Below are 16,517 nucleotides of genomic sequence, written 5' to 3'. Positions count from 1 at the left end.
TAAAAGAGAAACTGCAGTGTGAAGCTTCTCACTGACACACAATGAGATTCCAGTGTGGTGTGAGCTTGTGAGAACACCGTCCTGTGTCTCAGTGCTGACTGTAATTAGCTGCTCACAGCCAGACAAAGCATTAATACCCTGAACAAACACACAGCCTGCCAGCCATTGAGCCTCAGCTTCAAGACTCTTCATTCAAGCAGCTAAACCTGCGTTTTCATCAGCTATTCAGTTTGAGGCAGCGCTGACCGGCAGGAACTTTGCTTTCAGACCGTCTGTGTCTATTAGCATTTGTGGCAATGCATAATCCTCCTTCTGACAGAAGAAAAGCTCGGTCATTGTCACTTCAAAGGACTCTAATATCTGAAATTCGTCTCTTCAAACTTTTGTTAAACAAACACAACTGCGAGAAATGAGAGACCAGTCCCTTAATATCCTCACTAATCCATAAAGCTGAGGTTTCTTATCATGAACAATAAAACATCAGGAACAACAATATATCTGTGCAAAAATACTCAGCTAGCCAAACAAAGTAAATCAGTGTCTGGAAGCTCGGGCAGACTACAGCTGCAGCTCTAGTTTAAACACACGTTCTCGCCTCTGTAACCACCGACTCTGTTATTCACTCAGGTCTGAACTGCATACAAGTATTTCTTACTTTTTATGATCAGCATGTTTTGATTATGACCTGAACAGTGCAAAAAAACTCATATTAACGGTTAAAGAACAAACCTGGATCACAGCATGTTCAAACAACATGTGTGTGAATGGCTGTGGGACAGTAAGCTTTAATGTTTCAATGGGTCCAGTTCCAATTTCACTGCTCTGATGATCAGAAATAAACAGCGTAGGTTTCGCTAATTCGAAGAAAGTCCGGATGTGCTGAGTTTTGTTCGTAGCATACACCCCTCACATCTCACTCCCATTTTGTAAACCTTCCCTTTCACTCTTGCTGCGATCCTTCTGACCACTCGTCTCCACCCTGTCACTCCTACATGTTCTCCACAGCCCTCACTTACTTCTCTGCCACTCCTGACTTCCTGATGCAGTACTCAGTTACTTTCTTGGCACCACATTGCCAACAGTTTTGTTAAAAATTCCACCGCTCCCTCTCCTAAACATCTCCATATCTCCACAAAAAGCGAGAGCGAGTCCAATCACAAGTGATACACCATGAGCCAGCAGCCAGAAGGAAGAGGAGAAATGCCCGAGAAGATGAGCAGCCTCAAGCAAAAGAGAGACTGAGGAACGTCACGCTGATAAAATAAAAGGCGGATGACACCTCAACACAGTATTCTGGTAAGCACATGAGAGCGATAAGGACGACGTGAAGCTTTCTAGGCCCAACTGAGAGACAGACTTACCAGTGTGAGGAGAACAGAGCAGATTTTTTTCCCCTGGGACCAAAACCAGACCGACAAATGCAGGAAGCTAGATTTCCATGTGGTTTAGATCTTGAAAGTTCCACAGCTGAAGAGCTGGTGGTTACAGAAGTAACCACCAGCTCTTTTCTCCCGCTGGTTCACCAGGAACCAGCGGGAGAAAAGAGCTGCTGAAAAGAAGATGGATAAACTGGGAAGCAAAACCATAACTTGATACCTTGGGCTGAAAAAAGGCAAGATTGAGGGGAGGTTCAGACACAACACCTTGCCAAGCCCCAGAAATGAGCTACACCTGAAGTACAGGGGCGCCTGTTTAGCTCAGGCGACCACATGCTGTATGGCTGAGGGTGGACTTGCAGCCCTTTGTCGTATGTCTTCCTGTCAGTCTTCACTGTCCCGATCTAATAAAGCTGGAAAAAGGCCCAAAAAAGGTAAATGCTGGATACATGCTGGGAAATCCCGTCAACCATTGCTACAGGTCCTCTGAGTCACTGGGTCCAAGCCAAAAAAAAAGGATTTGGGTGAAGGGGCATAGAACGGGAGGTTATGGCTGCTGTTTAGAAGATACCATCAGGAATTAAAGATAGGCTAGCTGCAGGTCGCAGCAGATGGCCCCGCCCCTCCCTGAGCCTGGGTCTGCCGGAGGTTTCTTCCTGTTAAAAGGGAGTTTTTCCTTCCCACTGTCACCAAAGTGCTTGCTCATAGGGTCATATGTTTGTTTTGTTTTTTTTAAGAGTAGGCCTACCGTACAATATAAAGCGCCCTGAGGAGACTGTTGTTGTGATTTGGCGCTGTATAAATCAAACTGTCGCTGCTGCACCACCCAAAGATGTCCTTGGATTAAAAAAGTGAAGCATCTAGGAAGGGTGGCCCTCGCCTGATGAGGACTCATCTGACGGCCCACCTGGTAACAGCTAAGGTCTGAAAGATAAACTTCCTTTGCAGTTTAGAATCACACAAACACACAGTTGTGATCAAAGGTTTACAGACGCTTGTGATAATTTGGGGTCAATCAATGAACTGTTCTTTGTGGACAGCATACACTGTGTGCAGTGTGAGTGGAAAGCACTCTGCTGGCAGCAAACAGTAATTGTGATTTCTTGTTGATAAAACTTTCAGGTAAATTTTCAAGTATGACATCACCATAAATGATGGTGGATATGAAAGCTCACTTTTTTTATGCCAGGCTCATTTTCTATCCTCCATTTATTCTACGTCCAGGAGCAAAACGTAGCTTACCGTGAAAAACAACATCTACAGCTGTGTTCATCGATGCAACAATTAAAAAACACACTGTGTGCTGCTCTAACACTTCACCTAAATATATTCAGAATTATGGTATCAATCCCTTTTCAATATTATAACATATGAATATGCATAAACATTCTGAATAAAATTCACAGGTTAATGAAGATCAAACTATAAAGACGTGACTGAAGTGCTCAGGACAGAAACCATCTAAAAAAAGCTTCTGACAGTCTGGACTGATGAAACCACGATTGTAGTTTTAGCCGAACGAAGGGAAGTAAAAGCTATGGAGAAGCTATGTTGACGAGATTTTCTTTTATTTAGAAAAGAACCAAATAAGATGAAAACGTCTGTTTCATTTGAAAAAAAGGCAGCGACACAGTGGAAGCCCAGATGTGCCATTTTGATTGGGATGTGTATTTTTACACATCTGTGTGCACAGGAAGCTTTTTGAAAGATTTGTGAAGCTGAACTTGTATAAATGATCACTTTTTACTCAGGTTTGGATGCATTTGTAGAGCTGTTTTCATTGTAGTCAGATTGCTTTGTATGGACTGAAGCACACGGACTTTTTTCTTATACAGTGCTTTTCTACTAAGCACCATATACAACTTCATTCACAGCCATTCATACAAGCAGTTTTTTCTATGCTTTGTCTTACTGAAGTGTTTTCTATCTAACATGAATATAAAACTATAGCAGGCAGGGATCAAACCAGCAGCTCTGTGATCAGTAGATGTTCTACCTGAGCTACGGCCTCTTGTGAGTCCTCAAAAATGACACACAAAAGTAACTGTCACTTTAAGCTTGTGTATCAATCCATGCACATTTGTAACACGTCTCAACTCAAAGAAAAATGGTGTTTTTCCAGTGGCCAAGTCAGTCACATGATCACAACAAACGGGGAGCAACTGAAGGTGCTGTAATAAAGATCTATCAGAGCATCTCCGGGCAGGAAATGCAGTATTTGGTGATGTTGTGGGTTCTACACTTCATTCATCTAATTATTGACACAAATCCTTACATTTAAATTTGTTACTTCTTCCAGTGACCTCTGAGCCCCTCAAAGATGTCTGTGATCCCTAAACATCTTCTTATTAAATTCAAGCTCAAAGTCTTCAATCATGTCATGGTTGTTTGATATAAAATCCACTGTTGATGTAGTTTTTTTTTAACCTGAGCACACAGAAGAGCTCTGAACAGTAGTGATGTGCGATACCACTGATTTCCTTTCCGATCCGATACCAAGTAATATTCAGGGTGGTATCGACGACACTGATCCGATACTTTGTACAAAAACTTATTTTATTTATTGTATCTCAAATTATAGCATCATAATGATTACAGGACATCAGATTACTTGTTCTTATCACGTAATAATGCAGAGTTCATCATATAGAAATAAAAATCCTGAAGTTGTGGCTATTTGAACACGTTGCCTGCCTGCAGGACTAAAGGACTCCATGAGAGACGTCTGTCTCCCCTAGCAGCACCTGTCCTTCTCCTCCTCTTCAGTTCACCTCAACATTACCCTCGTCATATTCTGTGATACGATTTACTCTGAGGTGTTTGACGAGGTCAGTGGTGTTGTCACAGCACCTCACTTTCTTGCCACATGTATCGCAAACCACGTCTCGGCTGTTTGCGGATGTAAAACACGTCCGCACATGACTCCAGTTACGCTCAGCCATTGTTGTGAGTGCGCACGCCAAGGGGCTGCCACATTTATACAGCCATATTTCGCACATGACTATGAAAGGCGGAAGAGGAAGTAGTTCCTTCCAATTGTAGACGATCCGAATGATATAGGTTATTTCCACTGTGTTCCTGTTAATGATAAACTACAAATTTACCCTAAATTACTAAAATATCGATATTTTAATGTGAGAATCGTTTCTAGAACATAAATGACTGGTATCGGAGAAATCGATATTTCAGGATTGATCCGCACATCACTACTGAACACAGAGCACCTTGGGACCAATGAGCCAACAGATGAAGACAATGCTGAACCTCTAAGGTTCAGTAAAGGGAGTTAAAGGATACGTCATCTGATGGCAAAGCAAAATTATCACCAGATGAACAGATGCAACAGACAAAATGAAACGGCTGATGTGCCACTGAAAAAGCAGAGACTGCTTTCTAATTGAAATCTACTTTAAAGTAACTGAAAGTTGAAGAGCTTGAGGAAAACAAAGTCCCCACCAGTTTGTGTTGAACTGGAGAAAGCCTGATCCATGGAGGCTCCAGACCAGTTTACCCATGTTTCTCTACAACTGTTTAAAACTGTCAGTTCTCCCCCCTCAAAAAGTGGTTTTCTCTTGAAATAATAAGGATCACGACTACTTAAAAAACACGAATGCTCGGAGAAATAGAACAGGCATTCCTTAATAATAACATTAATCAAGGCCACTCCAGAGAAACATCTGGAAACTCAAACATTAGCAGTGAAATCAAACTGCAGCAACACGTTTGGGGTTGTATGGCCTACTTATTCACTCCGCTTTAGTTTCTGCATAAGCTTAATGACAACACTGTCTGTTCCAATCAGCTCAGCGCTGCTCTACGATCCATTTTTCAAACTTTATGACAGTTTTAATTGCTCCCACCTGCTGCCTCATCGACCCGCTCAACAGCCACTTTCAGTCACATGTGTGGATGCAGACAAAGAAGTCTATTAGGTGCAACTTGCCTTTGCTCCAGTGAGGTCACTTGGGCATTAAATTAGTTCCAGCCCAGTTCCAGTACGAAACACTACATGCATTTGAAAACTTTGTCTTATCTTTTTTCTCTCTCCGTTGTTTGCTGTCAAATGTTCATAAAGAGGCACTTTGACCAACTAGTGAGTGAACATCATGGAGAGACTGACATCCAGTGGTCTGTCCTCCATTATCCCTTTGCTTATTCAACATGTATTGCATGCATGCATGACATGCATATATGCATGTGCAAGGTTGGCGGTCTGGGCCTTGTTAAAGCTGTGTCTGCACTGTAAGATGTATTTTTAGTGTATAACTAACAGCTGATATTAAATGTCAGCACAGTTAGTGCAGTGTTGTTAGCCAGGGATTGATTCCTAATCTCAGTCAGGTCACAAGAGAGCGAGTGAAAAGCTTTGACTTAAACTATAAGCCACAACACTGGAAGCACTGGCAACTCCAAAAAACAGCATGTTGGGTCCTGGTAATCATGCTGATATTACTATGATAGTACCACTCACCTAATCTTTGGTCCAAAAACAACACACACCTCATTGCCATGTCAACCCCCCCCCCCCACATGTGTGCTGCAGAAACCAATGAGCCCAAGGTGTTATCTTGACCTCCAAAGTCCCCAGACTTCAGTTTGACTGAGCATGCACAGGATGTGCAGGTACATCTGATCCACAATCTGGCATACCCCACAGCACACCAGCAAAGCTTCAGTGCCCATGTCTGCAGGCAACATCCAAACTGAGCTACACACAAAACTAGCTGGTGGTTTTAATGTTAGCTGCATGGGTGTATTCTGTGCAAACCATCATGACAGAAAAAACATGCAGTCAGAGTTTAAAGGAAGTACACTCTGTCTTAATTCTAAGCTTTCATGCATATGCTTAAATTATTTAAATCTAACCTCAGATGTAAAACTGTGTGTTTTACATCTGACGTTAGATTTAAATCCTTTTTGACTTAACAAAAGTTCAGCCAAATGCAGAACACATGCATGAACCACGTGAAGCAGAAATAACTTGAAGTAATCCTTTTCTGTACGACTTCAGTCTTTCACATGACTGCCCAGGCCCTCTGGCTGCAAAACAAGGTCAAACCATCATCGCTCTACCACTGTGCTCACCACTGGCACCATTGGTGTTGGTGCCGGTACGCTGTTTGGTTTCCACCAAACGTGCTACTGTGCATTACGCTCAAACATCTCATATTTGGTCTCGTCCATCCAAAGGACACTGGTACAGAAGTATGGTCGTTCGTTCAGGTGCAACTTCGTGAGCCTAAGCTGTGGTGTGGTTCTTTTTACAGAGAAGAGGATTTCAACCCTTCCAAACAAGCCCAACTTGTTAAATCTTTCTCTAATGGTACTATAATAAACTTTAATATGCTACCTGATACCTGTAGAGTCTGAGATGTTCTCTGAGTGTTTCATGGTCTGAGACTAGGGTGACATCGGGTTGTCTCCTCTAAAGACTGGCAGCTGTATTGAATGTCTTCTAATTGTAAATAGTGTTTTGTACCGCAGATTGTTTGCAAATGGCCTTCTATCGCTTCGCAGAAGAGAGTTACTTTTTAAGATCATTGCTGGCCTTTTTCCTCCTTGTGTTAACACACCTCACTCGAGACCAGCAAACTGCCAAAACTCCTGCTTTTATAGCAGTGCTCACACTGATGATGATCAATTAATGCATTTGATTAGCAATTAGCGCATCTGATTTCTGGCTGCTACTTACCCTCTTAATGCCTATTAGGCTTGGACATGTAATAGGACGTTATTAGGTTTTCACACATTGCTTCTACATTTTGACAAAATTAGTGTCAGATAAACACTGACAGCTGGGACAGACTACAGCCCCAAGCATGAACAAAAAGACAATGAATAGAAATAATGACATGTGTGATGTGTTGGTGTTCATCTGATAAATATTGACATACATTTCAAGACCTGCTAGGGACCAGAAGATATTGTCATTATTTTTGTGATTTAAAATGTAATCTAAAGGTTCTGTACTTTCTATGACTACTTGCTCCTGAAAATTTGGGTTTGCCATCAAGAATTCTAAGCAAGGTTGGAAGAAATATCCATTTTCTCTCTTAAATATGCAAATTTGTGCATCAACATACCCTGAAATCCATTTACCAATTTAGCCAAAAAAAGACAACCCTAACCATGGATTTCTCTGGGATTGATGTGTTTGGCTCAGTAACAAGAAAAGATTTTCAAACCATGTTTGAATTTCCATGTAAAGACCTGATCTCACTTTCCACATACGAGCTTGTATATGAATTTACAGCAACTGCTGTGATAATCTTTTTCTGCTTCATTTGCCTATTTATTAACATTTAATGAATGAAGGTGCTCCAACTAGCACTTCATTTACATTATCATGCCCAACACTGCCCAGCCCCGAAACAAGTCACCATCTGGACCAAGGAAATTAATAAGAACTACTAATTATTGTAGTATGTTTTGTTTGGATTCATCCAAAATCAGGAAATGAGCAACTTCTCATTCCTTAAACAACCCAACATGTTTTCATGGAAAACCTGTTAGTGGAAAAATGTCGAGCTGTTTCAGATGGGTCAAATTACTGGCCTGCATCAAGCAAAGAAAGAAACCGACTCTACTAAATACGAGTTAAGAAATGTCCAATGCAATAATACCTGGAAACACCTGGACACAGGACTCAAAGCTATGTGCCGAGAACTCAAGGGACAAACACCCAACTGTTGTACAGCCGCACAAAAACTATCAGTAAGACTTATTGGAAACAAATTTCAGTTTGCTGGGACGCATAAAGACTGGACCCTGGGGCCGTGGCAACAACTCATGTGGTGTGATGAGTCTAGATTTAGCCTGTTCCACACTGATGGACATAACAGGGTAAAGAACAAGATCTTGGACAGCTGACCTGTATGGCAGTGTTATGGGCTACAACGTGTAAATACTGACCCATACTGTAGGCATATATTATATCAGGCTCATCCTGTGAAAGGACAGGTCAGGGAACATGACGCATTATAACACATGGACTGGCTGGACGTTACCTCCATCAAGAGGCATCTCTAGGATGTGCCGGAGAAGACTTTACACATAATGCAACTCCATAGTTTGTACTTTTAGGTCTCGAGCATTCTAAATAAGATTATGTTATTTCGCCCATTTCAAGCCAAATGCAGTGAATGATATGGTGTAAAGCAGGGGTCTCGAACTCCAGGCCTCGAGGGCCGGTGTCCTGCAGGTTTTAGACGTGTCCTTGATCCAACACACCTGATTTAAATGCCTAAATGACCTCCTCAAGTTCTCCAGAGGCCTGGTAATGAACTAATAATTTGATTCTAGTGTGCTGACCCAGGGTGAGATCTAAAACCTGCAGGACACCGGCCCTCGAGGCCTGGAGTTCGACACCCCGGCTGTAAAGCTACAGCCCATACTGCCGTAGTCTCATCTCAGAGCTACTTGGATATTTCATTGTTAGAATAAACTCCTGCTGGCCCAAGTCCACATTTCAAACATTAAACAGATTCTTAGAAACACGCGTTACCCCTCTAATAGATCCATGGTAGAAGTGACAATTTCGGCAAACAGCACAGTGTGACCCAGCAGCTTGGTCTTCAGGTTCTTGCTGTAGGTCTCCATACTAAAGTGGGTCCAGCTCTGCGACTCTGCAGAATTAGTGACCAGGGCCACAGAGCCTTCAGGCAGCAAAAGAGCATCCTGAAGGTCTGAACCAGACATCATGACGAGGGAGGCCTTGGACAACGTAAGGACACCGTTGTGTTCTGCATGCGCCTGGAGCCATTTCAGGAATCTGGCCTTGGCCTCCTGTGTTGAATACAGAAGAGAGGACATCAGTTTGGTTTTATTTTACAGACTGTCAGTAGTTTAAATTGCTTTAGGACTTATGCACAACCACAGTGGTATATCTTAATAATTCCGGTCCGTTTTAAGTTGAGAAGTGTGTTTAAGGGCACAAGTCACCATCAAGTGCAGCTCTACTAAGGAGATGCTCTGTCCACACTGCTGTCCTGCGCAGGCCCAACCCCCTCAGTGAGATCAGCAACCACCTCCCTCTACATGGATGACATCAAGCTATATGCCACTAGTGAACGAGACACCGCCGCTCGCCTAGTTTCAAGTCACTGTTACCACGGGGACCACTGTTACCTTCACCCTCCACATCTTCTCGAGGTCTTCTCTCAGCCCGCTTTTCTTCCCTTCGTCCTGACGTTGCACTCATTCAGTATCGCTACATCTATCACTAAGGTCGTCTTCCCCTGCGCTGCCTGCAAGGAAAGCTTCAACCACCACCTGCAGAGCCGGAGAATGATGGCTGAGACTAGTTCTGCTGGAGGTTCCTTCCTGTTAAAAGGGAGTTTTTCCTTCCCACTGTTGCCAAGTGCCTGCTCACAGGGGTTCGGTCTGATGGTTGGGCTTTTCTCTTTATTACTGCAGGGTTTTTAATCTACAATATAAAGTGCCTTGAGGTGATATTTGCTGTGCTTCATAAATAAATATAATCTCGTCTTGATATCATCCAGGAGTGTGATCAGGTCAGAAACTGCAGATGGTACAGAACAGAGCCACATGAATGCTTCAGGACAAATATAACAAGGCATAAATGTCTTAACTGGTTGGCTATAAAACACGTATTCATTTATTCTTTACTGATGTTTTCAGAAATATTATTTTTTTACAAAGATTCTAATTATTTTGTATAAAAATTTCAGTGTACACAGACATGAATATTCTGGCAGACAGGCTACAGGATTTTAATACCAACGGTAAAAACCAATAAAATGAACAGAACAGCTTTATACAAGACTAAGGATGAATGGACTCTGTTACCAATACAGAAACTGGATTTAACTAAAGTTTAAGACGATATTTATTTGCTCTGGCCTAATTTATTAGGGGTGCAACGATACTCGTATCGATATTGAACCGTTCGATACAGTGCTTTTGGTTCGGTACGCATATGTATCGAACAATACAACATTTTTAATTTATTTTATCAACTTTCCTTCTGATGATGCTGTCTGTGTTGAGTGCTCAGTGGATCTGCGCTCGACAGTGCAGCCTAGGCAGAGTAGTCGAACGCAGATTCACTGAGCGCAGGGCAAGCTAGCGAGACAGAAGCTAAGCTCTCCTTGCAACATGGCAAACTGGACCTCCCCCACCCTCATTCAGATCTGGCGTTTGGAATTATTTTGGTCTTCATGTGACGTATGACCCTGCAGCCCGGATCTCAGCTGACCCTTCTCACCCTGGACACAGTCTGTTTGACCTGCTCCCCTCAGGCAGGAGGCTCCGGTCCATTCGCACCAGAACCTCTCGCCACAAGAACAGTTTCTTCCCCTCTGCTGTTGGACACATGAACAATAACCACATGACTGTCCCCGCCACTAACACATGACCCTACGCTGTGTCACTGCATCATTTCATGTCTGGCACTGATCACCACCTGCACTCATGTATATATCTTTCTACGTAGCACTCATAATTCTTATTCTCATGTATATATCTCATGTATATCTCATGCACATATCTTTCTTTCTACATAGCACTTTAATTCTTATTGTTTGCACTGAAGCACCGCAGCAATTTCCTAATGTTGTAAACCTCAACATCTGGCAATAAACCCATTCTGATTCTGATTCTGATTCTGAAGGTAAGCGCGTCATGGACTAAGGTAAAACAGTATGTTGGATGTGCCACGCAATGCTCAATTACATGGGTGGGAACTAGTGTGTTAGCGCAGTTAGCTCGTTAATGTGTTGGCCGTCCAGCCCCACGCACGGGGCGATCAGGGGTAGCTCGTTAACGGAGATTCGCCGTGTTGTGGCGTTAATGTCATTTCAGATTAACCTGAAAGCACTAGTGTGAACACAACGAATATGACTGCACATTTACTCCGACATCATCCTAGTGCAAAGACAAAAACAACAAGCATGCATGCTACAAACTTTACCCGAGTCATTTAGACAGCTGTTAGCACAGGATTCTCCTTATGGGGACCTGATATGTTTAATATGCTGCTGAGAATATAGCCCAGAAGAAGCGTATAGTATAGCTTTTATTTTGGAAAGAGACATTTCTCTGTAATAAACTCTCTTTTCCAAAGATGAGTGATTCCTCAATCAGATACAGGGCTTGCAAAATCGCTAGCCCGACGTCCTGGGGCTAGCGATTTTTCCAGTCGGGCTACCAAAATCTATCTCTGCCCTGCCCGTCGGCCTATTGTAGGAAGGAAAAATATATGTCAATGCTTTTGCATTCTTTCAGAAATGTAGCTGGGTAATTATGTCATTGGCATCGGTGAGCCACTGTCAATATGTGACATATTGAAATCGCGTTTGAATTTGTGCTTGTTTTTTGCTTTCACTTTGCAATCGCGTGAACTGTGTATAGAGAGCGACAGCAGTGATCTGTGAGTGATGATAATTTGTGCACCAATTCCTCTGACATCGTCTTATTAATCGTTAGCTTACTATGCAAACATGACAAGTGAAATCTCCCGCAGCTTAAACATGTGAGAGGTTGATCGCAGAGAATCGCTGAGCTTATGTGAGTGAGTGTGTAAAAGCAGCAGGATATATATTTTAGTTCTGCTGAGCCAAATAAGACAGGTCAGGGTGAAGAAGTGACAGCCAAAGAAAAGCTTACCACAAAACGGAGAAGTTATGACAAATCAGACTATAAGGCAAAAAGAAAGTGCAGCTTTATGGTTTCATGGACAAAAGAATTTCTGTGGCTGCAATGTGACGAGCTAAATAACCAGGGCTGCACATAAGTGGTCCGCAGGTGCGCATTCGCTGTCAAAATAAAAAACGCGCACAAGATAAGAAGTTGCAACGCGTGTTTGCGTACATAAGATTTTCAGGAGGAGGACAGACGTTTGTTTAAAACTCTTAAAGATGTCGAAGAAGCTCCTTTAAGCAATTACTGTGATGTTCCTCCACCTCCAAAGAAATGTCAGGAGTCCGAACCACAAAGGAAGCGCGTATTCTCGGAAAAGTGGTTGCAGGAGGTGAGCTGGCTTCAAATAAATGATGAACGCACAGAGATGTGCTGCAGAATGTGCCGTGAAAATCCCACTCTAGGACAAAAACAGCCTTTTATATGGACGCAAACGCGCGCTGCAACTTCTTATCTGGTGCGCGTCTTTTATTTTGACAGCGAATGCGCACATGCGGACCACTTATGTGCAACCGTGTAAATAACATAATGTTCTGCCGGGTGTGTTGTTGGTTTTCCCTCGATTTCTGAGTCGACAAGCGCCTTTGTTACTGGGACCAGTCATTTTAAGAAAGGCCCCCATTAGAACCCATGAGAAATGCAAGAAATGCATTATTGCTCAGTCTGCAGTAAACTGAAGAGTCCCTGCCCGAAGGGCTACCAGGGATTTTGAAATTTTGCGAGCCCTGAGATATATATATATTTTATTACTTTGTTGTTTCAGCAACATTAAATTTAAAAACTGTACTTTTGAGGTAAAATATATATTTATAATTTTAATAAATGACAAATTAAAAAGGCATGAACATTTTTTTGTATCGAAAAAATATCAAACCGTGACACCAAAGTATCGAACCGAACCGAGACTTTTGTGTATCGTTGCACCCCTAATAAATAAATAAATAAAATTATATATATATATATATATATATATATATATATATATATATATATATATATATATATAAAAACAAACTTGAGTGTTCAAACCCAGCTCATCACCACGCTCAAAGTGGCTGCAGGAGCAGCTTTTAATCAAAGGTAGTGCTACTGCAGTGACCACAGCATCGATGTGATGCAAACCAATAGTATGAATGTTAGCTTGGCAGCATTTTTAAATAAAGAAACAATGAAATAAATTACCTTTATTTTTATCATACCAGTGGTTTAATGTGAGTAGTTGATAATGTATGAGATATGGGTAAGAGAGGGAAGATGACTTTGCCCATTTAAGACAAAATGAATGGTGTACTGCACACCAAATACATGGACTGATTCTTATAGAGCACTTTTTCTACTCTCCCGGAGTTCTCAAAGCTATACAACATGCCACATTCACCCAATCACACCCATTCTCACAAGCACTTTCTGTAATCCGAGTGCTTTCTGACGACACTCACACACATTCACAGACCGATGCATAGGAGAGCAACTCGGGGTTAGCATCTTGCCCAAGGATACTTGACATGTAGACTGGAGGAGCCAGGGATCGAACCACCGACCTTCGGATCGGTAGGTGACCTGCTCTGCCTCCCTGCAGCGTCTGTATTGGCTACAGCCAATTTCTTTTAAAATGTGACACTCAGTCATAGAGCTGCTGTGAAGAAGGGCTCCTGCTACTGAGCAATGTGGGCCTTCAACGCCCCCTAGGGGTTAAAAATAAATAAAAACTCCCAGCGCCAAATTGTTCTCTCTCACACACACACACACACACACACACACACACACACAGACAATGCATGAATATTTCCAGTTTTTCCAGGATGTCTGTACAGCACACAGTGACAGTGTCTGACAGCACTCAGAACAATGGGAAAGTTCACCGAAGTCAATAAAGAGCAGAGGAAACCTGCAGGTTAACTGTGAACTGAGGATCTGTAATTCAGATGTGTCACCTTTTTTTTGGCCTGGATGAGGAGCCAAGGTGTCCTCCTCACTATGAGCCAAGACACCAATCAAATTAAATGAACTAACGTATTATATTTATATAAAAAATGAAATTACTTTTGAGTAAATATCTCAGCAGCTGTGAGTTAGCCATCATTCACACAACACTGATTGCTTTATCAGGGCTGTAGCAGATTAGCACTCTGTGGTAACGCTGCGCTCTCCAACCTGAATCCTGCACTGGATCTAACTGGTTTTTGAGAGTTTGGAGGGCGGAGCCTAAAGGGAGCAGGCTCCTAATGTGATTGGTCACTTTGATGGACAGTTCAGATTACTGCAGTAAACCAAGTTACACCCTTGTAACAGTGCTGTCAATGATTCAGTTACAGTCAGCTGACTTACCGACATCTCACCCGCACTCTGAGGGATTAAGCCATTGGATACAGGCTAAACACTGAGACACATTTCTATATAAAGAGTAGAAATGTGATATACAAGAACCAGTCCATTTACAGTCTGGCAAATGTGCCATTACTGCAGAGTCTGCACCAATCCATGGCACGCTCCATCTTCCTACGAAGACTCCAGAACCACAGGATACTTGAAGCTCCTTACTTTGGGCAGCACTGAACAATTTGACACGTATGGCCTAGAATTAGAGACAAGCACAGGTGGAATCCAACACCATCTCAAGGATGTGGACACAGCTGTCACCATTTAAGGACCTGATGGCACTTAACAATAGACGCAGAGTTCAGCTGTGCACCCTACATGTGCCCACAATTCCATATTCAAACCTTAAAAGGAGCATCTTAGGTGAACTTTCAAAGGTCATGTCACCATGTTGGATGGTGAGTGGTTGAAAGAAGCTGCAGCAGACGACAGCACCAATCAGCTTCATCTGTTAGACGAGGTTCCTTCTGCGTCAAAGACATTTTCTAATTATTCAGCACAAACAAGTTTGGAGCCTTCGGTGCTTTCAAACTCTGTTTCCATCCTTGGGTTGTGAACAGTGTGTCATTGTGTGACCTAGCCCTCTTCTACAAGGCCAGGAAAACAACTATTCATGAAGTTAGATGGGTATCTTCATTCTCAACATCTAAATGTGATCATAGATGATCCGTGTTAGCTTGTTGCTGCTGTAATATTGCCAAACGGAATAAACGCTGTGTCAAACATGTAATGGACAATCTTGGTAGATTTAAAATGTTCTGGCAATCCCGCCCTGCTGGCAGCACCGTCCCTCCACAGAAGTCTACCAGATAAGAGTTACCTTCTACTATTGCTCCCTAACACGAGTTCAGATTAAACAAAGGCATCTTATTTGCCTTTTTTCCCCACATTGTTATGATGTCATAGTTTTGCAGTGTGGTAGGTCAGTTGCAGTGTTGATCCTGGATCTACACTAGTATAATGCAGGAACTACATCAACGTGGGTGCCTCAGATACACCGTTAACTGAACGTGCATGTGTCTGGTTTATTAACTTTTAGAGTTAGGGTTTGGTTCAGTTTTCACACAGGGTTTAGGTAGCACTTCTTTGGAACAGCTCGTTTTGTTGGTTATTCTGGCCATGGTTCACCCCGGAGTTTAAGCTGGTGGAGCAATAAAGCTCACCTTAACTTTGAATTGGCTACTGGGTTTGTGGCTTTGGGGGCCGGGGCGGGGACACCCGTGTTTGAGCTTTATGTTGCGCTACGGACGTAACAAAGGACACCTTTACCATGTTATTAAAAAACTATGATTAATTAGAATGAGCATTAATACAATTTAATCAAAGTGATAGAAAACGTGATGTAACTTGATTCTGTTGCAGTTTTCAACAAAGGCTCAGTCCCCAAAATTATCTGGGCTAGCTCCTTTACTCAACAAGTTATGAGGTCTCAAAATGCCAGAAAAAGAAGAGAGTAACTTTATCCTAACCCTGTAACTTACAGTAACTATAGTACTTCATATTTAAAATATAGCACATTTAATGAAGCAAAGCTACTGTACTTCAGGTGGGAGGCACTCACTGAACCTATTTCACATGGAGAGATGAGCCAATAGGACATGAAGCTGTTCTTAGTCTTGAACACAAGAACGCTGAGTATCTTACCTGAGAGGTAGCGAGCAGGTGTACCGCACTTGGACTTGGAGTCTGACTTGGTTCACATTTGAGGCCTAGAGAGGTGAGGATTTCTGTCAAGACTTCATACCGCGAGGCATTGTTGACCTTCAGTTCATCAAAAGCATCCAATGGCAAATTCTGAGAGTTGGGAGCAGTTTCAAAGTGGACCTGCAGATATACATGTTTAAGTAAAAACATCAGAAGATGCAGGAAACATTGATGTGGCAGCAAAAATGAGTATTATTTATTTTATACTGCAAATATTTGCACCTAATAAATCTGCTTGTAATCTAGACATCATATGACACCGGGCTTCATTTACTAGCCCAACAGTTAGCAGTACCACATACCCACTGTCAGCACCCGGATTCATTCAGAATGCATAAATAATGATAATAATAATTATGATAATATTTCTAGACCCGACTGCAAAACGAGGACAGAACA

The 16,517-nt window shown here is 42.3% G+C and overlaps 1 protein-coding gene across 3 annotated transcripts in view; it reads right to left on the bottom strand.

The window, feature by feature from the left end:
- The window catches only part of hlcs (holocarboxylase synthetase (biotin-(proprionyl-CoA-carboxylase (ATP-hydrolysing)) ligase)), a 50,731-nt gene that overhangs the window by 23,245 nt on the left and 10,969 nt on the right, over window positions 1-16,517 (bottom strand). For all 3 annotated transcript variants that reach the window (XM_076888860.1, XM_076888858.1, XM_076888859.1), the window contains 2 exons: window positions 16,059-16,238; window positions 8,881-9,161 (listed from right to left, as the gene is read on the bottom strand). In XM_076888860.1, the coding sequence (XP_076744975.1) occupies window positions 8,881-9,161; window positions 16,059-16,238 (461 nt within the window). The remainder of the gene's footprint in view (window positions 1-8,880; window positions 9,162-16,058; window positions 16,239-16,517) is intronic.

The sequence above is a fragment of the Maylandia zebra genome, linkage group LG10, assembly GCF_041146795.1.
Source record: "Maylandia zebra isolate NMK-2024a linkage group LG10, Mzebra_GT3a, whole genome shotgun sequence".
In the NCBI taxonomy this organism is placed as follows: Eukaryota; Metazoa; Chordata; class Actinopteri; order Cichliformes; family Cichlidae; genus Maylandia; species Maylandia zebra.
Note: the sequence above shows the minus strand (reverse complement) of the source record. Positions and strands in the feature narration are given on the sequence as shown.